The sequence below is a fragment of the Apodemus sylvaticus genome, chromosome 11 (assembly GCF_947179515.1).
Source record: "Apodemus sylvaticus chromosome 11, mApoSyl1.1, whole genome shotgun sequence".
In the NCBI taxonomy this organism is placed as follows: domain Eukaryota; kingdom Metazoa; phylum Chordata; class Mammalia; order Rodentia; family Muridae; genus Apodemus; species Apodemus sylvaticus.
The window spans coordinates 98505737-98531071 of record NC_067482.1 but is presented as its reverse complement, the minus strand read 5'-3'; the positions used below and the strand labels follow the sequence as shown (position 1 = coordinate 98531071).

Below are 25335 nucleotides of genomic sequence, written 5' to 3'. Positions count from 1 at the left end.
CACTGGGAGCAGTTCTTGTACAGTTTTGGTATTTATACATTCTAGAGATTGTAGCAGCTTCTACCCTCAGAAGTCTTAATTTCTGTCAGGTTCAAATTATATCTAAATCTTATCACGTAATATTTTTATCAGGAGAAATCAGGAGAACTGAATAAAAAGTAGGCAATCCTACTTTTTTTTTTTTTTTTTGGATTTGGTTTCTCTGTGTAGCCCTGGCTGTTCTGGAACTCACTCTGTAGACCAGGCTGGCCTCGAACTCAGAAATCCGCCTGCCTCTGCCTCCCAGGGTGCTGGGATTAAAGGCCTATGCCACCACCACCTGGCTACAATCCTACTTTTTAAAAGTGCCCACCAATCATCCCTAGAGTTTTGCCTTCTGTCAGCTTTGCTTTTGGTGTGATCAGATGAACTTACAATGCCGTTTGATTCAGCAGTTTGAGTACTGTAACTTCTCGAAATGCAATAGCTTCAATAAATACCATAGCCCTTTCAGCTCGTTTTGCAGATAAGCAGCCAGGTCCTTCCCCATCTCCCATTGAACTACCTTTTTTATTTGCTAAATAAATCTCCTAAGAAACACTTTCCAGATAGTTGTTTCAGTTTTTGCTGGAAGGTGAAAACGATGGAAAGAATTAATAAACCCTAGTTGTAACAATTCACAATCCCGTGCGCCTGCAAGTCTTTGTCTCTAGAGGAGGACTGCATGAATAGAGTATTCCTTCAGTAAACCCTCACCGGGTTCTGCTTAGGGACTTGCGCAGTTCACGGACCATGGGCCTCAGAAACTGGACACCCAGCTCCGGTATGAGCCCTGGGCGGAGTCTCGGTCGTTCAAAGGCAGCCCAGGCCAGAAGCCCCTCTGGGTGGCCAGAGCCAGCGGCAAGAACCAGGCGGACCAGGGGTCACAAAGCCGAGGACGGTGCCAGGGCGGAGCCTTAGGGCCGGGGGGCGGGGCGAAGTCGGGGAGGGGCATAGCAGAAGACAGCGCCAGGAGGCGCCGCACAGGGCGGGGTCTTAGGGAAGAGAGGCGGGGCGAGGCGGGGGAGGAGCCTAGCAGAAGACTCGCCAGGAGGTGCGGCATAGGGCGGGATCTTGGGGCGGAGAGGCGGGGCGAGGTCGGGGTGGCGGAGAAGCCTGCAGAGGGCGGCTCCCGGAGGTGTGGCCTACTGGGGGAGTAACTGGGTCCAGGGTAGAGTCGGTGTGGGGTGGAGCGGGCTGCCGGGAGCGGGCAGCGGGGGCGGGGCAGGCCGTGTCCGGGGCGGCTCGGGGCGGGGACTTCTGGCACTTTCTGGGAGCTGCGGGCGTGCGGCTCACTGCTCTTCTGGCCGGAAACCGCGCGCTCCCGCTACCGGGGCTCTCTTCGTCAGTGCCGCTATGGCCAAGTGGGGCCAGGGGGACCCGCGCTGGATCGTGGAGGAGCGGGAGGACGGGACCAACGTGAACAACTGGCACTGGTGCGGTGGGCCCCGGGCGCGAGCAGGCGGGCGGGCTCCTGGGAGGGCCGCGCGGCGCCGCTGCACGGCTGCCCGTGGCGGGAGACGGTTCCTAACTGCCCTGGCCCTTCGGCTCCAGGCTCCTCCGCAAAGTTGGGCCGAGCCCCGCGAGGGACTTCTGTCGTACCCCGCCGACAGCTGTGCTCCGGCCGCCCCTCACCCAGCCCTCCTCGGCCTTGAGCTGCGTAGTGCGCGTGCGTGTGCCGATGGTGCTGCGTCCGTCCGTGTGCAGTAGGAAGGGCAGGGACTTGGATCTCACTTTCTTTGCTTTGTCTCAGTTTGCACTAGTTATCTGCCCCCTTTGTGTCTCAGGAATATCGGGAGATGTCTGCCTCTCTGGCGCGCGTTGGGGAAAGCTGAGGGAAGCAGTTCCCAGAGCAGAGCTCAGTCTGCACCAGAAGATGACTTTGCTGTCCTGAAAGAATGAGCTCGTGTTCTAGGCTGGATCCCCTGGCTAGGAGAACACTGACTTCTCAGGCCCTCTTTGTCCCCTTAGATGAGAACATTAGAGAGAGCGCATAAGATAAATTGAATATGGAAGTGCCTGATAACTGATACTATGGTTAAGGCTATTTAACTACCACCGTTTCAGACGGCCTCGGCTTAGCCCCCCCCATTTCCTGTGGGGAAGATTGCTGGACCCTTTTCCCCGTGGCCATTGTTTTTAAGATTACGCATTATCATATGGTGAATAATAGTGTCTTAAGAAACTGAGCAACAGGCTTAGGAGATACCTAGTAGAAACCTCGTCAGAGACGCACATTTGCGAGCTGGAGGCTGCCTGAGGACCAGGGCTCACCTGGTCTGGGTTTGGATGGCATCCTGGCTGGGCAGATAAGAGACCAGCTGGGCCATTCACCTGTGTCTTTCTGTTCTCTGGCAGGACAGAGCGGGATGCCACCGTTTGGTCCAAGGGGAAGCTCCGGGAGCTCCTGGTTGGCATTGCTATGGAGAATGAGGCTGGCCGATGTGAGATCAGTGAGTTGAAGCAGGTGGAAGGCGAGGCTTCTTGTAACAGCCGCAGAGGAAAGCTTATTTTCTTCTATGAGTGGAACATCAAGTTGGCCTGGAAAGGTAATGGGGGTCCTTGCAAGAGGCAGGTTGGGGACACCCTGTGTACGTCTTTCCGTTTAGTAGCAGCAGCAGCTGATATTCAGATGTGCCCTTCACTACCCTAATGCTTGAGGGGCAGTTCTCCGTCAGCTGAACACTTTTGACCAGCATCCGTGACTATCAAAAATGTTTAATTATTTCAAAACTTTAAAAATTATTTCTGTGTGTGTGCTACACATGTGTAGCACGTGTAGAAGGCAGAGACAGTGTGAAGAAGTCAGTTCTACTATGTGGTCTCCACGGATTGAACTGAAGTTAGCGGGGTTGGTTGGTAGCAAGTGCTTTACACCCTTGCCAGCTCACCCTTGGTGTCTTAATTAAATGATTACATGTGTGTGTGTGAGCACGTGTGCCATGCTGAGTATGTGAGGTCCAAGGACACAGAAATTGAATTCAGGTCACTAGGCTCCAGCAGTAAGCTCCTTTTCTACTGGGCCATCTTGCCGGCTCTCCCTTGGGACTTTATCCTAAGTTTGGGTTCTATGGCCAGTCCATATAGATAGAATCCTGTCTGTGGTAAACTACCTGACCACTTTCCTTCCACCTTGTACCATGTTTTAATACTTTATGCCTTTTTATGTGCATTGTGTGGACAGAGTACATTTTGTCTGTTTACCCAATATTTATTTTTTTTAAGATTTATTTTCTGTATATGAGTACACTGTAGCTGTCTTCAGACACACCAGAAGAGGGCACCAGACCCCATTACAGATGGTTGTGAGTCACCATGTGGTTGCTGGGAATTGAACTCAGGACCTCTGGAAGAGCAGTTGGTGCTTTTAAGTGCTGAGCCATCTCTCCAGCCCTGGTTTACCTGTTGATAGTCATTTTTGTTTGTAGTTTTCTTGTCTTTACCAAGACAAGTGGTACTTAACTTTTTTCTCAATACTTGTTGACATGACCAGGAGAAATGTGCATGTGGTAGACCATATTGTGTTAAGAACTTGGGTGACTGCCTCAAGTTGGCTATTTTCTGTGTAGTTTAAGAAGAAGCTCACTAAGCTGGCCTTGACCTGAGTCAGGTAGTTGTTCAAACATCAAAACAGTCCCAAAAAGTTCCCTGCAAGTTAAGGCTAGCCTGGGCCACAATAAAAAGACCCCACTTCACAAGGAAGTTGAGATCTTGGGCAGTAGCTCAGCACCTGAGTGCTTGCCTAGAGTGCAGAGGGCTCTGGGTTAGTGCGCATGCACTGAAGCAGTCTCACCCCAGCTGTGAACAGACCCCCCCCCCCCAGTTGGGGATTACCCTCACTTTCTCTGTGGTTGCTGCTGGCTAGATTGTGGCCTGTGTATCTTCCCTTGGCCTAAACAACCACTTTTTTTGCATGATAAGAAGCATGCCCTTCCAGAAAATAGATCCTCAGACCCAGAAGGGAAAAGAAACATCTGTTGTTGCCAGGGAAAGTCTTTGGGGCAGCATTAAGCATCTGGAAGGTCCCTCTGAAGTACACGTCATGGAGCTGAGTCTGCCGATTGGGATTCCTGTTGCCTACCTGTGGCCCAGGGCCTTGAAGCCCACAGTCCCCAGGCAGTTCCGCAGAGCATGGGTTGGGAGGGGGCTGAAAGCTTAAAGCCATGGATCTGTAGCTGCTAAGGACAAGGGCAAGAAGTACAAGCAAGTTGGCAAGACCCTGTCCTGTGACCCTGTTAGCTCTCAAGATGCAGAGGTGACCTTTGCACTTTAGCACATCAGTCTCCTACAACCATTCCCTTCTGAAAACCTAGCCAGAGTAGCACTTGTGGAGCCTGGGCTCTGTCCAAGCCACTGGGGACAGGGCTCCTTTGGATTGCAGGAGTCTGAGTGCTCTGAGCTGATCAGCACTCTTCTGCAGTCAGGCCCATGCCTCAGGCCTTTGTGCTCTCAGTGGTAAGTGTGGTCTTTTGTGCTTTGACAAATAAGCAGGTATTCCAGACCCCAGAAGATACAGATTCTGGATTAAGTTACGTTTACCAACCAACAAAAAGAAAACTCCAGGGGTTTGAAGTTGTTCCATGTATGGTCTGGCCCTCAGAAAAGACAGTCATTCCAAGTGCCCGTGCAGCAGAGACTCAGCTCAGACTACTGTGGGTGGTGGAACCCTTCTCACCTTGTTTTGTAGCAATGAGATAAATGCCTTTAGATCATGGCAGAGTATTTCAACGTAGATGTTTCTGAATATTGTTCCAGTTGCATGGCCCTGCCTATGAGCCCAGTATGCGTTTTAATCAAAACTATTTTAAATACTCCCCTGGCCCTAGATGAGTATACTGAAAGAGGGATAGGTGTGTGTGTACTGTGCTGACTAGTCCCTGTCTTGGCCTCTGATGTAGTCACAACCCTGTAAGGGAAGTGAGGCCACATATATGGGCTATTCATTCAGGCAGAGGTCTTTTGCATAAACCAGTTATCAATTGTATCCATTTTGCTTATTTTAGGTACAGTTAAAGAATCTGGTGCAAAACACAAGGGATTGATTGAAATACCCAGCCTTTCTGAAGAAAATGAAGTCAGTGACACTGAGGTACCTGCTGGTGCTCTCCTGTTCTCTGGTTAAGCTCCAGCTCTACTTGGGCATTTGCAAACTGCTCATTAGACTGTTTGGTTCTCCTGTGGTAGTTGTGAATTGTGGAGGTTGTCTGCTACTATGTCATACACTGCGGGCATATGGGAGGTGGAGCAGAGCTGTGGGAAGTCCTAGGAAGCTTCAGACTCCCAGGACCATGATGGTACCTGGGCAGAAGAGAGCAGCAGGGAGCCCAGCTCATCTGTGCAGTTAGTTCAGTGATGCTTTCAGGTCAAACATGATGACGGCTGGGAAGTGCTTGGGCCAGTTCTCAGCCTTTAACTATTATTTCTTGGATTCATCTCATCACTTCCTTTTTAATGAACCTGTTGCTTTTGACTAGTTCCCCTAAGAGGAGCCTGCTTCTTTCTGTGCCTGCCTTGCCTCTGGGGTTCAGGACCATTGTACAGCATCTGTAATTTCCAAAAATAGACATTCTGGCCAAAGTCTAACATAGAGTGAGCAGCATTTCTCAGGTCTTGCCTTTCCCGAAGGTCACTGAGGCCATGTCTCAGACTTAGCTTGCTCTACCCTGCTGCTGCCCTGCCCTGCCCTACAGAGCTCACCAGCAGTGCAGTTTTCTGGTGGCATATTATGCAGTATATCTAGCTGCAGTAGACTCTAGAAGAGCAGATGCCAGACTTAGGTGTAGCCCAGCCCAGAATTACTGCAATAGTTTGAGACTAGCACTTTTTTCAGAATAGCAGACTTTGTTACATCCCCGCCTCTTCCTTTCTATTGCTCTCATCCATCTTTCTTCTCTCTCAGATGATTTCCCTTTCTAGCAAGAGTATTTAGCTTAAGTCCAGGTTAAATGGGAACTTCTTGGTTAGTAGCTTCAGGTGTGTAGACCAGCATTATTCACTATAAATGCCACATAATACAATTTAAATTTCTCTAGTATCCACATTAAAAAACCAGATTAATTCAAAAAAATTAATCCAGGAGTGAATAAATATGAATTTAGCATGCAATTAACAAATTATTGATGAGATATTTTACTTTTTTTTTTGGTATAGTCTTTGGAGTATTGGGTATGTGTTTACAGCAAAGGTCACGTACCTCCCATCTGCAACATGGCTGCCAGCACTGGCCTCAAAACTCTTAGATCCTAAGAGCTATGCAGCTGTGAAGAAGGCTAGTCCCTGGACCACTCCTTCCCTCTGCATCCACAGTTGAGTTACCAGTAGGATCCAGTGTCTTAAGAATACATTTAACCAGTTTTTTCTGATTTGTAGGTGAACGTGAGTAAAAAGAAAGGAGATGGGGAAACACTGAAGGATCTTATGAGAACGACAGGCACCGCCAAGGTCAGGGAGGCCCTTGGAGAGTACCTGAAGGCACTCAAGACGGGTAAAGAAGGCATCCCTTGTGAACCACAGGGTCTCTTGCTGGTTACCCAAGTTATGCTCTACACAAGGGCTGGATCCCCAAGTTAGGCTCCTGAAACATCTTTAACTGCAGAATAAGTTGTAGTCTGGGTGTTAAAAGCTAGTTGTGGGTAAGACAATAATAATTGATCATGTGGATCAGTTTGCCAGTCATCAGTAGTTTCCTGAGCTGGACATGGTGGCACACTTACAGTCCCAGCATTTGGGAAGCTAAGGTAGGAAGACTCTTGCTAGTTTGGGTTACATGGTAAGACCTTGTCCAAAACAACAAACCCTACACATCCCAGCCATTGGAATGGAACGGTTTCGTGTAATTACTTGTTTAATGTCTGTCTTCCCTGCTAGACTGTATGCTCCATGAGGGCATGGAAGGTGTCTGTCTTGTTCACTGCTGTATCTCCAGCATCTAGCACAATGCCTGACACATAGTAGGTGATTAATAAATCTTTGCTGAATGAATGAATGTATGGATGAAAGGTGTTGATAACACCTAGATGACCCTTATACTGTATGGAAGTGATTATGAAAAGCTCTTGCCATTTCCCAAATTAGAGGTGACAGCTGGGTAGAGTGGCCAAGAGGGCTTTCTCTGTAACTCATCCTTAAAGCTTGTTCAATTGAGTATCCTGGTGTTGGCACACAGGCTTGGGGCTAGCACTCTTTCTGTGAAAACTGAGTGAGAGGGGAAGCAGAGTTCTGACAGGAGGTAAGGATCATAGGCTATTGGTAGTTAATCATGTACAACCTAGCTACTTAGAAAAGAACTTGTGGAAAATTTGCATTTTGGAGAACTGTGGTAAAGCAAGGCATTGGAACAAGGAATAAAAGGCCTTTGTTAATAAGTATCAGCAATATATGTATGTGTGTGTGTGTGTATAGATATCTATATATACACACACACATACATACACATATACAGTTATTTTCAAGGCCTCAAAGTCTTTGTATAAATGCCAGTTTAGATAAAAGGAAGTATGTTAATCAAGTTTTTCTTTTTCCTTACAGAATTTACAACAGGAATGATTTTACCAACAAAAGCTGTAGCAACCCAGGAACTGACTCTTCAGAGGAAACTGACTGAAAACACGTTGCAGGTATGAGCCTCTGTGGCTGCACTGAGGACATCCTTAATGAGTTTCCCTACAGCCTTTTGATGAACTTAGGTTGTAGATGAGGAAAGGGTATTGATCTGCACATACCCTCTTAAGATGTTGTTATCTCTTTGTAGAAATGACAAAATGCAGCTTTCTGGTTTTGTGCTGCGTATGCTGGGCATGATTCCAGTCAAGTCTAGCCTAAGGTTCCAGTCCTTGATGGAACTGGGCCTTGCAGAAATACCAGCACTTCATCAGAACTATTGAGTCATGTGATTCGTGGTGATCCTCCTGCTTCAGACATCTGATTGCTGGCAGAGTGAAGCCGTCATAACCAGCAAAAGCTGGTGATGTTGAAGGTCATATATTGTGATGAAAGAATGTTCTACCTTAGTCTTATTTAGGTTTAGTAATCTTTAATCTTGTGGTCATGGTCTGGGTCTCTATGAACAGGTCAGAGGAATTTAGCTGTAGCTTAGGAATGGAATAGAGGTAGAGTGCTCATAGGAACAAGCATAGCTGCGCAGAGGCCTTCCATGCTGTTCTCCTGTCATTCTCTTTGGGTCTGCTCACCATCTTGAATGTCTTTCTAATCTGAGATGCAGGCTTCTCCAGTGGCACTGGGTGTGAGGATTCCCACAGTAGCTTTGCACTTGACAGAGCTGTTTGACACGACAGTAGAAGAGCTGTACAGTATCTTCACTGTAAAAGAAGTAAGTAACACCTTAAACTGCTCGGCCAAACGTGGTTTGAGGATACACCACAAAGAACAGAGGCAGTTTTTGATGGAAGCAAGGATACTCGTGATGAAAATCCAGGGATATCTTTTGAATAACGTAAGGGGACTATGATGGGTGGCCTGTATCAGCAAGTGCGGGATATATAGCTTTCCCTCCTCTAAAAGAAGAAAGCTTTGTGTTTTACTTCTTGTTAGCAAAAGCTATTATGTCCAACAAAATTAAAACAAAGCTCAACTACATCATTGACAAAATGCTCATCTGCCACATAAGATCCTGATGGGTCCTCATACACGCAGATGGTGATAGCATATACTGCAATAATGTGTCTGTTTTGTTTGGCTAGTTGGTGCAAAAATTCTCCAAATCTCCTGCTGTATTAGAAACTGAAAAGGGAGGGAAATTCCAGATGTTTGCTGGGAACATCACTGGAGAATATGTGGACCTGGTAAGCAGCTATATGGTGAGCTGGGGTAATGTTCCTTTCACTCGTTATTCTTAACATGAGCAACCTAAAATGCTTTAATGAAGTTCCTTGTAGAACAGAAGAAAGATGTTCCGTCCTGTGTGCTCAAGTCTATTAACGCTGCCAAGGAACTGGAGAAAATTGGCATGCAAGCTGGAAGACAGGATTACAGTGCTGTTTGTTAGTTCCAGGACTTAGAGAGTTTAAAAGTTTGCTTGAAAGCAGTTTCTTCTATTGTAATGGGCACTTTCAATGTTTTCAGTGGAATGTCTCTCTTGTTTTCCAGGTAACAAACAGGAAAATTGTCATGAAGTGGAGGTGTAGGAGCTGGCCAGAAGGTATGTTCTATGCAGTTATGTATGGAAGACAACAAACTGAAGCTGCCACACACACTTGTTTCTTCCTGATGTCATAATAAAGCTCCTGGTTTTTTTTTCCCAGAACACTATGCAACAGTTGAACTGAATTTTGTGCCTGCTCCAGGGCAAACCGAATTACAGTTGGACTGTAAGGGCGTTCCTGTCTGTAAAGAGGAGAAGACGAAATTCTGTTGGCAGAAGCAGCACTTCGAAGAAATAAAAGGTTTACTTCATTCAGCTTACCACCCAGAATGCTTGAATTAGTCAGGTTTTATAAGGACATCCTTTTTTAAGCAGAAACTTATCCTGTTTACTTCCTCTTTCTTCCTTAAAAAGTACCTTTCCCTCAAGGCCCTTAATTTATTTTGTATTGGAGAAATTCATGAAACAACATAATCTAAAAGCATTGTTTGAAATATTTTAGACTCTGCATTGAGTGAAATCAGGTGTCCTATCTCAGCGTCCACGGGTGTTCCTCTGGGAAAAGGAGGAGAGGCTGAGCTCCCTGAGCTGAGGCTGCTCATAGGATGCTCCTGACTGCTACCGTTGATTACGCTTAAGACAAATAAATGACAATGTTTATTTGTTCCTCTATTCTGAGCCAGTCTCCAAGATGGAGCTCATCAGAGTGTTGCGGTGAGGGCTAGGTCTCCCAGCTGTCTTCCAAGCAGTCAGATACTTCGGGATTAGAGGAAATGAGATATCTGCATGGTAAATTAACTTGTTTTGGACTGAGGAGAGAACTTCTCAAATAGCAGAATTGCCACGTGGTTCCCCTTCAGTCTCCTTACTGCTGTCATTTGAAGAAATTGAAACAACTTATGTAACAAAGGAAAAGTTATCACTGTAACAAAGGAAAAGTTATCACAGTCAGTTTATAGTACACAGAACAGCAATCATATCAATAAAAATGAAACAATTATTTTTACATCAAGTGTGCTTTATTTCCTCCACAGGTATTCTGTTAAATAAAGCACCATTTATATACTGCCAGGCCACAGCTAAAGAGGATTCTTTACAGAATCAAATTTCTTGTGGTTGTTCCGTATACAAGTAAACTTAATTTTGATAATAAGAACCACAGCGATCAGAGGCAATCTGCCTCTCTTATTTTAAGGTACAAAACTGGCACAGAGGACACCATATTATACACAGTAAAAATGCTGTAAGTTTAAATTACATCACACAGGGTCAGAGCCCTGCTTCTCCCAGAAAGCCATATTAAATGAAAGCCACTACAGTGAACTCTTAATTACATAAAACATATCCATTATCTGATTGCCCTTTAGAAAGTATACAGAAGATGCACATTTTTTCATCTGGAATTCTGCCTGACCAAGAATTGAAGCCTATAAATCTATCTTGCCATTCAAGCAGAGAGCACTGGACAGACTGAAGCACAAAACAAAGGAGCAGACGTGACAAACAGCATAGGGAGGGCCGTGGGAGCAGACATGCCACATCTAATGTCAAGAAGCAGCTTGGTTTCCTTTGCCAGATATCCTTGTGACCACATGGATTGTTGATTCAATGGTCCTACACAGGGTGTCTAAGATGTCGTGTTGCTGCATATGACTAATGAGGCCTCTGGAATGGCCACAACTGAGGGACACAGCAGCTTCAGGGTCCTGGGAGGACAAAGCTTGACCATCACAGCTTCTCAAATCAGCTAAGTCAGACAGAACTGCAGAGATGGACGTAGAAGGGAATTCGGATTCATCTTCAGCTAGTATAGTATCCTTGGAACAGTGGTCTTTAAACTCTTTACAGTCGTCAAACCTGCCATTGTTAGACTGTTCCTCTGCATGCTGTGACCGGATATGTGACCCATCTTCCGAAAATGAAGATGGACCTTCCATTCGATACTCTTTGACAGAGCCATTTTCAGGGGACGGAAGATCTTGCTCTGTCCCTGGATCAATAATGGATGAGTCTCTTGTCTCGTTGTCTGAGGTGCTGGTGGGAGTCAGGACCTCCCTGGCATCTGCTTTGCCGTCTCCCATGCAGCTCTCTGCAGCATGCTCCTCGTCGCTGCTCACTCGCCGCCTTTTAACAGGAGTCGCCCCTTCATCGTCTGTGGGGAAATAGGTTAAAACAGCCTTCTTCAAAGGGGGCGATTATGAGGGAAGACAATTTTGCTGTTGGTTTTCTTCCATAGTACTGGAGGCCGGGGTCAGGGTCTTGCCCTGCCAGGCAAGGCCAGCCAGCCACCCTCCAGCCTGTCTTCATCCTCCCACCAGCCCTAGCCCCAGCCCCAGCCCCAGCCCCAGCCCCAGGCAAGATTTAGGTGACACAGCTAACCTTTAGTTTTTCTTTCTTTGGCTTCTTGTTCTTGGAGTGAGTTTCTCTGCTGCAGACAAGTCCTACACTTGTTTAAAAGCTCTTGTAGAGTTGGGATCAGAGCTGGGTTTAACTGTTTGGGAGTGTGTACTGACAGGAGCAAAGCAAGTGCCCTCAGGTCCTACAAAAACCCAGAGAGTAAGAGTTCAAATCCTGAAAGCAACATTTGGACAAAACTTCACAGTTAAATGAAGATGTTTATTTCCTAGGAATCTTTTGTGGTTTCTCTGATAATGTGGAATAATGCTGAAACCAGCATTAAGACATAGAGTCCATCAACTGGCTCTAGAACATCTGGTTAGGAGGCTGCCGGACAACAGGTGTGCTCCCAGCACTCCTGTGTGCCTGTTTCAAGTAGGCTAGGGCAAAGACTTAAGACAGAAACCAGACAGTGCAGCTTGACTTAAACAGTAATTTCAAAATTGAGCCTCCCTGAGTACATCAGAAATACGGGTTTTATTTCACAGAAGTCAGTGATGGTGGACGTTTCTCTCAGGAAGGAAGCCCTGCTGAGCTTGGTTTGGCTGCTGTTAGCTAAGTGTGGCTTGTTAGCGTTGTCTTACTAGGGAAGATGCTGCTGCTGCTGCCTGTTTCCCGGATGTTCCACTCACAGTTCCGGGTGTGCATCAGCACTCTAGTTCTAACTGCCTTTATAATCATGAGTGTGACTGCTTTGATTACTTAGCCATAAAAATCAACACAATGGTCACAAGTTTTAAAATGTATATTCTGTTTTTGATAAGACTCAGACCTCTGGCCCTGCCAGGCTTGGGACTCGTGCACCAAGCTAGTCTCAAATTGCCAGTGATCTTCCTGCCTCTGCCGTTCAAGTGCTAGCATTACAAGTACATGCCACCGTCTCAGGTCTCACTGGTCTCTGTGCTTTAAATGTGAACACTTAATTAAAACAGTGCTTCTCATCATACATGATCTTCAAAATAGTAACTCTGACAACAAAGTTATACAAAGGCCAGCTAGGAGTTGAATAAGTTGAGTTTTGAACTTTCTGGCATGGTTCTTACCCCATTTAAAGAAGCACTTGCTTTTGAAATTTCAACTCGGTTGGTGAAATCAGATTGTAGGTTTTGGTACTGATTTATCAGGTTTGTGATAAGGGTACTGATCAGACTGGCACAGTTTGCTTCTGAAAACACTTGACTTTGAACCTGGAAAAGAACTCAAGTCCATGAGTGTGTACATGCACAAAACAAATCCTAACATTCAAGACTAGAATACTAAGCATACACAAAAGAACTACATACATACCTTTAGAAGGAAATGTGTCATGAATGTGTAGACAATATTGTTGTTTAGAAAAGTTCTTTCGTCCATTAGGATACATTTAATGTATTCTGCAAAAACAGGATCTTCACACAGAAGCTTGATGCAGTTTTTTGACATAGCTGACTAAAGTGGGAAAAGAAGCACTGCAGTTAGGACCTATGGGTGATGTTCAGGTACAACAGCAACTGGCTAAAGGAAGGCAATGGCAACGCCCAGTACATGTGCTGTGTGGGTGCTTGTGCTATCTGTGTGTACATGTGTCTATCCCGTGTCCACAGAGGTCAGAAGAGGGTGTTAGGTACCCCACTAAATAGAGTTGCAGATGAGTTAGCCACATGGGTGCTGGGAATCAAACTTAAGAGCAACCAGTGCCCTAAGCACTGGCCATCCCTACAGCTCTGTCCAACACACGTACTTAAAAGATAAGTGTTTCTTTATTTCCCAGCACAGAGTTAACAGGGATTAAAAACAAGCCTTACTGCACAGGATAGGAATGTCTTAAGGGAACAATCAATTGATAAACTAATAGATGACCAAACCACGTACATACGAAGAAAAGACAAAATCTAAGAAAGTACATTTGCTAGAAAGTTAAGTAAGGTTTACTGTTTGATCACATTTTCCTATTTGTTGCACAGAATTTGGGGATCCCAATGTTTAATTATTCACAATTCTCTAACACCTTTACAAATATCATTTACTTATGGGCCAGTTTTAAGAACTTTACTTTTTTTTCCCCTGAGGCAGGGTCCTGTTATGTAGCTCAGGCTAACCTTGAATCTGTGACTATCCTCCCGCTCCAGCATATGCTGGGGTTGCAGTTACAGGGATGCAGACCATACCTGGCTAGGAGTTGACTCTTTGAAGCCTCAAGTGGGTAAGGTAGCCTTTTCTGTTCTATTTGGTTTTAGCTAAAACTTTCCTGTTGTCGATAATAAACAAGGGTATGAGATCCCTGGAAACCTTGTTCCAGGCAGAGCTAAAGCCAAGCAACACTATCTGCCCTAGATGACTCAGTGGTAAGAGGAAGAGACACTTCAGAGTGTGGGGGTGTGTGTGGGTGTGTGTGTGTGTGGGGGGGGGGGGTATGAGCTTGCTTTCTCTAGTATCTCTGCATCTTAGACTTGTTGCTTCCGAGCTATGAATGAGAAATCACAGACCTATCATCTAAAAAATCATTTGCTTTTACCTGAGTCTGGCATAGCTCAGTCCAAAGTTTGGGGAACAGAGCAAGATGAAGTGGCAAGCCTTCATAGGCAACCAGGACACCTAATATTTGAGAAATACAAAAAAAAAATCATAATAGGTTATATAAATTATACTGCTGAGTTACTGAACTGCAGATATAATACTGTTAACTATCTCTGCATCTCTGATGTGAATTGCATCTTGCCTGCATTCTTAGAATATATAAAACAATATTTACAGGAGAACTCATTTCAGTGTTTTAAGCAGTACAATAATTTAAAATATGGAATTGTGATTTTATTCATACACCCTTGAGCCTCATTCCCAGAGGGATCTAAGACACCTTCAGCCAGCTATTTGTTTCTGAGTACTGGTATTTACCAGGGAAGGTTAAAGTAACTGCACGTTGTTTTCAAAGCTTCTTGGAAAGGAAACACTCTGTACGTTAGAAACTTTGCAGAGTTGTTACATTCAGAAGAGCTGGAGAGAAATTAAGGAGAACTACATTCCAGAGCATTCCATTTCCTCCTCTTGCTTTCTGTGTGTACTTAACACTGCTCTGAATCTACGCCTGTCTTCTTGCCTTGTCCTCAGATGTTCTGGGTGGGTCAGAATTAGGATGGTCAATGACTGCTCTTAGGACCCTCCGCTGTGTATGTGCACGCATATGAGTGTGTATGTGTGTATTTCCCTGGGGTCTGAAACCAGGGGCTCAGGCACATAAACTAGGTAAAGACTTTACCACTGAGCTACAACCCAAGTCTCGGGGCCTCCAATTTTAACTTCTAAATATTAAATAGGCATTCAGTATGATCCTCATCCTTCTTCCTCTTCCTCTCTTACAAAAGCTGCAGTGTCAGCTCCCTCCATAAAAGTCTTTCTACATTTCTTCACCCTCAAGAAAAATATAACCACAAAGAAGTAGAATATAAACTATCTTCCAGTTAAATAGTATGGGTTGGATTGGGAGTTAAGTAAGTTTTTGAAGGAGAACAAACAGTCTAGACTGTGGCAGTAGGATACCTTTTGCAGATACTCAAGTCTATTCCCAATGGCAAAGGCAGCAGCAAATTGACCAAGTATGGCTGGCTCCAATTACAACTTAACTGAAACTAAAATTTGAATCACAATATTCATGTGTTACAAAACATTCTATTCTAACTTTCTTAATCTATAAATAGGAACCCTACTCTTAGCAGATCACTGCTAGCTTTTTAAGAACTCCCAGTAGGTGGGACCAAGGCTTAGAGCCCTTTAAACACCAGGTCACACTTAGGGATCTCTTTCAGAATTAAGCCAATTTATTAGTCCCCTGTAAAGACATTTCTCATCTTTTATCCTAACCTAATTTGGATGAGGCTGGAAGCATTTATCCACAACAGCACGTGTAAATGAGCCATCAAACTAGTGGCTAGAAGGGATTGGTTTTGATAGTCACATATTCTTTGGTTGTAACTGACCATGAAACAAGGGTTGGCAAAATATAACCTTGGGCCAAGTCTGACGCTTCCTGTTTTACTGTCTTAACTGTGACACCATGTCTCTCGATACAAGGCCCACGCTGGTCTTGAAGCCCGTTCTTCTTACCTCTGCCTCAAAGGTGTGGGATTATAGTGTTAGCTCCTAGACCCAGGAGCTTTTATGTTTTAAAGGATCAATAGAGATAAAAACATGAAAATAAACAACAATGACAACAACAAGTCAGAGAACATGTGTCCTTGACCACCACCACGTATGTAGTTTACAGAGGCTGTTACTAGTATCCAGATTTTCAATCTGCCAGTCAGTGCCCATGAGATGTAAACTCTCATGGAAAGTCTGCATTATCACTGATGTTTTTATTAAGTTTTTCTTTCCTCAATAATTCTTCCTCAAAGTAAAGCAATCCTTATGCTTAACTTTTCAACAGCTACAGAAAGTCAGCACTAATTACCCTATCAAACAAACCCTGCAGTCTTTTATGATCCAAAACCCACCTTTTTAAAACAAGGAGGAAAGGAACATTTATTGGCACCTACTTTATTAGGCATGTAAGATAAATACATTACAATTTCACAGCTTTGGAAAGTTATTTTAATCCTTATTTACTCCATTACACACACACACACACACACACACACACACACACACACACACGTATGTGTGTGTGATGTGAGAGAAGGGGATGATTTCTGCTCTTTCTTCTGAGACAGGTAGTACAACCAAAGTTGGCCCTGACTGCCTGATGCTCTTGCCTCCAACTAAGTGTTAGATTTACAGACACACAGCACCCTGCTTAGCTTGTTTCCTTTTCTTGAATGAAGGAAGATCTTTTAGGCTCAGACTGGTTTGTAATAGTCCCAAGATTCACCTCCATGCCTATTCATTACAAGTGTCCCAGTGATCTAATCCTAAGCCCATATAGTCCCAGCAATCTGCATTCATGCGCTCACTCCCACCCTCTGGCACCACTGCATGAGCTTCACATCTGTCTGCACCACTGTGTCCTTAATGTCTTCCCACCATGCTCTGCACAGGGCCTTAGGCGTGTCCAGTGGGATGCGCGTCCACTGACCTTCTCCCCAGGCTTGATAGTTTATTCTGTGAACTCTGGACAGCACTCTGCCAGCCAGTGTGGGGACATGAGGCACCTTCTAGCTACTCTAATTCCCCCTCAAGCTGCTTTCTCTGAAAAGAAGGATGTTCCTTCAAAGCAACAGGATTTCTGAAACTTCTCAAACTTTCACAAAGCCCTGGGGGATGAGTGACAAGCCAATGTTCTCTTCACTCTACATACTCTTCCTCAATACTTGTCTCATTGACTGGGCACAACACATATGGAGAAGCAGTCACCACACCCTCGAGTACACAGCTTCTCTTTTACCGTTTGTGTGAGTGCATGTGCAGAGTACAGAAGTGGGCATCCTGTCTCCTGGAGAAGGAGCTGCACAGGTGGCCGTGAGCTGCCTAACGTGCTGGGTGTTAGGACCTAACACCCACCACCTGAGACAGGGTTTCTCTGTATATCCCTGGCTGTTCTGGAACTCACTCTGTAGACCAGGCTGGCCTCGAACTCAGAAATCTGCCTGCCTCTGCCTCCCAGAGCGCTGGGATTATAGGCGTGCGCCACCACACCCAGCTCAGTGTGTACTCTTGACTCTTGAGCCACTTCTTTAGCTGCAGGTACATGTCTAAGCTTTCCCACAGTAAAGAGAAATGAACATCTAAGATAGCTTGTGACTGAGGCCTCCTCAGCAAGGTCCACACTGTGTGCCACTCCTCACTCTAAACGACTATAAATACAGCATTTCTTTGTCAGAACACCTGAGACTGTAGAAGCTGCGATGTGGTTGTCAGTAAGACCTTTCAAGTTGCTTTTGTAGGGAACATGGTATGATTGTTGTGAGGATAAAATATTTCATATTCACAATTTCTTCTATAGCAGTGTCATTCCCACCCATGGTTATCTTAGGGAAGCAGTGGCATCAGCTAGTGGTTAAAAGCCACAATCAAGACACCTTAGGCGGAAAACAAACAAACAAACAAACAAAAAACATTATCTGATAGAATTCCTCTTCTAATTTCATACCCACTTAGTAACCTACTGCAGCTCTCCTTGGAGGCTACTGACTGGAATAGTCAGGACACCCACATTGCTCCTCTGGAGATGAACAAACTGGCAACAGTTAACTTTGTCTTACATGTGATTACTATGTGTAGCATATGTGGATTTACTCCAGCTGCACTGGTAAAGCTAGCTTTGTATCTGCATTAAATATCAGAGGTCTGAAATGTCTGAAATATGTTCACCTTCTGAAGCTTTTAGGAATGAAACCAGCCATTTTCCAGTCAATAACACTAAAGAGAAGCACGAATCAGAGTGTGCTTTCTATATCACGGATTTGTACATGCATACCATGAAATTGTTTATGTTTATTAAAGAAAACTCTTTTCAGGGGAGACATGCCTTAGCAGTTCAGAACACTGGCTGCTCTTACAGAGGGCTAGGGTTCAATTCTTACTACAAACATGGAGGCTCATGAGCACCTCTAACTCCAGTCCCAGGGTTGTCTTCTGCCCCCCCCCCCAGACAGCAGAAACACACGGTGTACAGAAATATATGCAGGCCATATCAAGGAGTATATAGCACCACACCTAGCCTTTAAACAAGTCTTAGCGGGCTGTGATGGCACACTCCTATAACTGCAGCATTAAGTAGCAGCAGCAAGTGCATCTCTGAAAAGCCAGCCTGGTCTACACTGTGAGTTCCTGGATAGCCAGAGCTATATAGTGAGACTGCCTTAAAAATATTTTTGTTTTGTTTTATAAGTATATGTTACTTGCCAAAAACCTTTTCTTTAACACATTCAGACAAATTTTACAAATAATGTTAAATGCATAGGACTCTGGTTTTGTCCTTGAAAATTAAAATGTAAATGATCTAAAAAAATGGAGAGACAAAAATGGAGCAGAGACTGATAGGCTCGACTTGGGATCTGTCCCACGGGGAGGCACCAAACCCTGACACTACTACTGATGCTATGAAGTTTTTGCAGAAAGGAGCCTAGCATGGCTGTCCCTGAGAAGTTCTACCAGAAGTTGACAGAGACAGATGCAGATACTCACAGCCTACCATTGGATTAAGGTCAGGGACCCCCATGAAGAGTTAGGGGAAGGACTGAAGGAACTGAAGGGGACTGCAACCCCACAGACCAACAAGGTCAACTAACAGGGACCCTAGCACATATCAGTCGAGGACTGATGGCCTAGTCTGGCCCTAGTGGGAGAGGATGTGTCTAATCCTATACAGACTTGATGCCCCAGAGAAGGGGGATGCCCAGAGTTTTTTTTGGATGGGGTGGGGGGAGAGGCACTCTCTCAGAGGCAAGGTGAAGGGAAGGGGGATGGGGTGAAGGTCAACATTTGGTATGTAAATAAACAATCAATTTTAAAAAGGAAAAAATAAATCCCCCCCCCCAAAAAAATTAAAAGAAGGTGAAATTTAAGCATTTATTTACCTTGTATCTGACCATTCTACTATTCATTTGGGGAGGGAGATTAATTATAGTTTGCAATGTCATTTTCTATATTCCTCTAAGAAATTCAAATCTTAAGGTGGACACGGACAAGGTTAACCCCTGCACTAAGAAAGCAACAGAGAGCAAGCAGATCTCTTAAGTCCGAGGCTAATCTGGTCTACAGTGCTGAGGCGGGCAGGGCTATACAGTGAGACCCTCCCTCAAAATGAACAAACAAACAAACGGCCAAGAGAAAAATACTATCATTGCTGGAGGGAAGACCATGGCGTGCTTTTATATACTTGTACGGCTGAAATGACTGGTAATGACTGTGCACTGTGGTTGGTTGCTTCTGGGACAGGGTCTCTCTGTGTAGCTCTGGCTATTATGGAACTCACTATGTAGACCAGACTGCCTTTGCACTCAGAGATCAGACTGTTTCCCAAGTGCTGGGATTAATGGTGCGCACAACCACACCTGGCCTTACACTTGTTAGCAAGGGTACTAACTCACCCCTCAGTACGAATGTGGTTATTATCTTTGTACGGCTCTCTCGCCCTCGGGTTCTAGGGCCTGAACCCAGCCTCTGCTGGTTCCCTGAGCTGCATACCGTCTACTCTATTTTCTAGGCTGTTTTTCTTCCCCATATCAACTTATGAAACGTTACCCTGTTACCCTGTTTTGGTGACTACATAATACCAATGGAATGGCTTACTAAAATATGTTCTCATTGGTGGACATTTTTGTTTCCAATTCATACACTATGAATACGTGAAAATAAACATCTTATGTGTTATCTTCCATTTTTATAAGAACAGAGTAAGGACTTTGCAGTTTTAACTGACAATGCCACATTGCCTCCCAGAACTGACAGTATTCCTTTCATTAGCTCTTCTTTCCTTAACCTCTGAAGAATAGGTATAGCAAGCACGTGCCCTTCTCCAACCTACTTTCTCAGGTTAATTCATCATTTGCTTTTTTATTAATGAGGCAACTTCTCACATGGTTAATGAGTACTTTTGTGTGGGGATGACATTAACTATCCATGTAATAATTTTGCTTATTCTTCATTTAATCAAAACCTAAAAACATTTTGTGTATTGGTAGCTATTTATCTGTTTAGTCTGCCAACACTTTCCCATAGCTACTTTGTGATTTTTGGTTTTGTTGTATTGTTTTTATTGACAGGGTTTTACCATGTAGTTCTCTGGTTTACCTTCAACTCACAGAGATCTGTTGTACTACAACAGACAACTAGTTTATACTTTATGATGTTTTCACGATTTAACAATTTCAATTTTTATGTAACCAAAATTTTCTTACGTTTATTGCTTAAGACACACCAGAAGAGGGCATCAGATCCCTATTATGGTTGTGAGCCACCATGTGGTTGCTGAGAATTGAACTCAGGACCTCTGGAAGAGCAGTCAGTGCTCTTAACCACTGAGCCATCACTCCAGCCCTTCTGATTTTTATAACCTGCTAACTATGGTCTTGTGTGTATACATGTTTGTGTGTGGTTCAAGTGCAGGTGCTTGTGTGGAGGCTGCTAGGCGTCCTGTCCTGTTGACTGCCATCTCCTGCCACCCCTGGAATAGGGGCAAGATCTCAAGTAGCCCAGGCTGGCCTCAAACTCATTATGTATTCAACTACTATCTTGATTGAGTTCATCTTTTTGCATTCCCCCAAATGTATGGTGATAATAACACCTCTACTCTACTAACTGGATATTATCTTTAATATCTACTAAATATGTTTGTTTGGTCCTTTTCCCCATAGTTTGAACCATTCTAGTTTACTTTTGTGAAAGGAAATATATTTAAAAAGCGAAAGTAAAGGACAAAGAGATGAAATTACGGTGGTATTCAGGAATTCCAGGGATAACTGGTTTTTTTTGTTGATGGGTTTCTATGTAGCCCAAGCAGGGAATGCCCAATTCTCTTGCCTTGGCAGGAGTTCTGGCATGGGCACAGGCATGATAAACCGTTTTTGTTCAGTTGCCCATATAAAAACAACAAAGTCTTTTCTTCCAACTTGGCAACCCAATACAGTTTTGAGACAATCTTATCTATGGTAATCTCTATGCTGTCTAACTTCAAGGCTCAAATGAGTAAGATTATCAGTTTAAACTTACCCCTCTCCACTTTTTCCTGAAAGAGCCATAGAAATCAACACTTGTATTAAAAATGCTCCTCACCACCGCTGTCATTAGCCTAAGTTTTGTTTTCTTAAGTCCTTTCTCAGGTGCCTTCCTTTGGAAATAGTTGTGTCAGCTAGAAGAAGTATTAATGTCAAACTCTGGGGTATAATTTTTCCACATATAGTAGGATACCATTGTATCTAAATTCCCAAGAGGATCTCCAGCTTTGTACATTAGCCAGGAATAGACAGAGAAACTTTCAGGTTTTTGCTCTATGGTTTGGGTTTAGATCTAGTGCTTTCCTAACAGGCAGATCCTGCCTATTTAAATTTAGTTTCACAGGAATTTGGTTACATTCAAATTTTTAAGCTAGCATGGCTAGTAATGAGCATCCTATAGTAATACAGAGTAGCTGACAAGATGTTGTGTCACTGTAGAACCTTCCAAAATACAGTGTAGCTACAAGGAACTAAACAATGCAGAATCAACAGTGCTTCACAGTTACTTAGAAAGGTAATGGTGAACATAAAAATCATGAAGGTTGCCTTGGCATGCGGTTTCCAAGTGTTATCCTGTCTTTTGCTTTACTTAGTTCTGCTTGTCCTCACAGACAGTTTCCCTACGGAGCTCAGGTAGGCCTTAACTCACGGCTGCCTTCCTGCCACAGGCTTCTGAGTGCTGAGATTACAGCATGGGATTCAGACATAAAAGGTACCATATCAAGGTACCCGTATCCATTTTTAATTTCCATGAAAGCATATGTTTGTATTGATGAAAGAGATAACATTCAATACTTGTCCAATGTTGTTCAAGTGTCAAGAACAGCTCTTCACATACTTTGTTATAAACTATTTAAACACAATTACCTGGAAGTTGTTCAAAGGTCAGCATGTTTGGAAATACCTCCTATCTGAGCACAAAGGCTCCTGAGGATTCTCTTATACCTGATCATTGCTATTTCTAAAGTTGCAGACTTTTATCAAGTGCTACAACCCAGATGCATAATTCTGAAACAATGAATCTGCAGATACCTTTACTGTCTCACATCTTGGCATCAGCCATAGATACATAGGTGTAATCCGCTAATGAAATAGGTAGAAGGAACAGCCTTCAAAATTGAAGATGCTCTAATCACTTACCAATAAGATGACTTTCTGAAGAAGAGTTATCCCTGACAGCTGTAACCATTTCATTCTTCCTAGATAATGAAATCTATGACTGGATCCCATCTTTTGCCCTACCTGGAATGGCCAAAATCTTTTCCATAGGAAAGGAGCTGTGCTGAGATGGAGTACAAGGAGGGTTTCTGGGGTATAGTAATAGCCTATTTCTTGATCTAAGCAGTTTCCTAGGTATCATTCCCCACACTCTGAAATGAAATTATAGAGACCAGAGAGAACCCTGGCCCATCCTTGATAAAATTAGAAGGCAGGACATACAGAGGCTCAGAACGTCTAGGTGCTGACCTTGAAGAGATATTAGACATTCTCTCAAAGTTTTTCTCTCCTATATAATTCACTGAAGGACTTGTTTTCTGGTGCTTATGCGGCTCCTTTCAGATTTGCCTTCTCGTCTTAAGAGACTTACCTCCTAGTCCCTCAGATGTGCACCTCTGCTTCATGCTGCCAAGCCACTCAGCTTTTTTGGCACCCCTAGTTCCAAAGGATAGCTGGCACTAAAGATCTCAACTCGTCCTGAGATAGGGGCCAGGGAAGTCTGTCTCTAGGCTTTTCCCTCAAGGAAGGCAGGGTATTTTTGGAATTCTGCTATGAAGATGGTGGACTTAGGCCACTGAATACAAAATGCTGACCAGCCCTGCTCCACACTCCTAGTAGACCAGCGGAAACTTGGGGCAGAACTATTCAATGGAAACCAGTAAGTTGGTATTTTCTTAATAAAAGTTAAAATATTCCCAAGAATGCTAGTTAATATTTTTAAACATTCACTTTAAAAAAAAAAAAAGGGATTGTCATGTATTTTTCCCCTTCCTGAATGGCTAGGGGCTTAAAATAATTCCGTGGATTTACTGCTCATCTTTTATACTTACTCAGCTTAACTAATGTCTCAGTAAATTTTTCACAGTTGATTGCAACTCGGCATAATAGATGGATGAACTGATGATAAGAAAAGAAGTAGTCTAGCAGCATACGATCATAAACGTCATCTTTGCCCTGAAGGTTAAAGATGATAAAATGGTTGCACTTAAATTGTATAATAAAGAGCATATTTTGTGCAAATGTAATAAGATTAAGTAAAAAGCTAATTAAATCTTTAACTTCTATAAGAATCTAGTTTTAAATTCCAAATTTCTAGTGTTATTAAGATCATAACTGTCCTCGATTTGTTTCAGTGTGCAGATGCTACCAGCTGTAATTACCCATCATTTCTATAGACTCTCTAGAGTAACAGCACTGAGACTTTAGCATGGCTATAAACATATCAAGAAGAATGAGTTATATTTGATTTTTTGAAAGATTTGAAGGTATTTCTATAAAGGTAACTATAATGTTATTTTTTTTAAATATTTTATCATAGGAAAATTGCTCAAATATACTTAAGATCCAAAATAGTAGGGAAGAGAGAGTGTGAGTGAAGGTGTGGGTAAAGAAAGCTAAAGGGGAAAAATATTAAAAAAAAAATGTTAAAACTAAGGTAAATTATCCTGTGTTAAAATAGCTAGCCCCTATAATTTAGAATTGGCACTATTTTAGAATAAGCATTAGAGACGAGAAGCCAGATGATAAGTCTACCACTCAGTGACATTATGGGCAGGTTAAGAAGAACGCCATTGTAGGGACAGTAAGCAGGTCTTAACTGTATGGCCAAATTGAAGACATTTCAAGCACCTAACTAAACTTTGTAGATTTAAATGCAGGGCATGGCTACTACAATTTAGCCTAGTAACAAACTGAAATCTACTATTAAGCTATTTTTTTTAGAAGGAAAAAATCTTAACGACTAGTGCTTACTGTTGATTTTGCAAATATCAATCAACATTTGAGAGCACTTAAAGGAAAAAGTCCAAATGAATCTAATATTAGCCTTCATAAGTTCACATAAATCTATCAGACTCAACTGCCAGGGGGAAATCTCAGATTACCTTGTACTATAGAAATACGACTTTCCTGGCATCCCAACATACCTTACTGGTTTCCACCATTGTGGGCAAGAGGCACATATTGAGTTCAGGGCGCGGAGGCCGAATATTGCTTTTCCCTCCTATTAGCTTGATATTTTCTCGACAAGGGAAATAAGGTCCAAGAGACACTAAGACATTAAAAGTGTACAATAAGAATAAATGGAAAAAATAAATCTCCAAGCTTCAGAGTGCAGAATGACACATGCCAACCATATCCAAGTATTATGCTAAATAAATACGTACTTGGTATATTACTGTGATGGTAAGTGCAATGGTTGTGTTGCAGGAAGGGAACCAGAGTATGCAGAAAATCATGGGGACTCAAAAGAACAAGTTCCTTGAGGACATCTGAAAATTAAAACAATTTGAGTATTAAAACACTGCTTTTGAACTCTAGTGTCTCCTAACATGGGGAGAGATACTCTGATGCCCAACTCTGGGTCACGAGCTATGACACCACAGTGGAGGGCCTAACTGAAGACAAACATTTACAACACTATCCCTTTTCCCCAATTCCCCTTGCTTCCATGTAGTCTAGTCAAATAACAATGTTCCACAAATATTTATCATTATAAATCTATCACAACAGCTTGGGTCCAAGAGATAGCTGGAGAGATAGCTGATAATCTGCAGTGTACTATTCAGAGCTTTGGGTTATTGGCTGGATTGATTCTCATCCAGTAACCACACAAGAGTAAGTCTCATGATGGGCAGTTAGTTGGTTTTGCTATTTTGAGAAATTACTAACAGTTTATAGTCTAATGTTCACTACTTCAAGTGGTTCCTAAGGTAGTAAAAAACTTCACTTTGTATTTAAAATGAAGATTCTTTTAATAGTTATACATTATCATTCTATAAATAAGTGTTCACAAACATGAATTTAAGAGCCTAGAGTTACTGAAAAAATTTTTTGGACAGTGAAGTATTTAAAATTTTTAATTAAAAAAAACTAGCAAGACAAAACAAGCAATCCATGCATCCACCGTCCACCCCACTCTAGTCCTTGACCCACAGAGTAGTCACTGTCTGACTTTCTGTCTGTTTTCCTGGC

The 25335-nt window shown here is 43.3% G+C and overlaps 2 protein-coding genes across 7 annotated transcripts in view; one reads left to right on the top strand and one right to left on the bottom strand.

The window, feature by feature from the left end:
- The first annotated feature begins 1267 nt into the window (after positions 1–1267).
- LOC127696839 (activator of 90 kDa heat shock protein ATPase homolog 2-like) lies at positions 1268–10124 on the top strand. The gene is given in 10 exon segments (XM_052199760.1): positions 1268–1454; positions 2377–2567; positions 5022–5107; positions 6388–6502; positions 7546–7634; positions 8240–8347; positions 8718–8819; positions 9124–9175; positions 9279–9430; positions 9432–10124. Coding segments are annotated over 10 exon segments (999 nt in total). The 5' UTR covers positions 1268–1374; the 3' UTR covers positions 9456–10124.
- Usp34 (ubiquitin specific peptidase 34) overlaps positions 10116–25335 on the bottom strand; it is a 183499-nt gene continuing 168279 nt past the window's right edge. For 4 of the 6 annotated variants that reach the window (XM_052199754.1, XM_052199755.1, XM_052199756.1 and 1 more), the window contains 8 exons: positions 24528–24632; positions 24288–24412; positions 23193–23316; positions 14010–14089; positions 12803–12943; positions 12559–12702; positions 11498–11657; positions 10116–11270 (listed from right to left, as the gene is read on the bottom strand). In XM_052199754.1, the coding sequence (XP_052055714.1) occupies positions 10666–11270; positions 11498–11657; positions 12559–12702; positions 12803–12943; positions 14010–14089; positions 23193–23316; positions 24288–24412; positions 24528–24632 (1484 nt within the window). In that variant the 3' untranslated portion in view covers positions 10116–10665. Of the gene's footprint in view, positions 11271–11497; positions 11658–12558; positions 12703–12802; positions 12944–14009; positions 14090–23192; positions 23317–24287; positions 24413–24527; positions 24633–25335 lie in introns of those variants that run through there. The other 2 variants (XM_052199758.1, XR_007980309.1) reach the window with 2 other exon arrangements.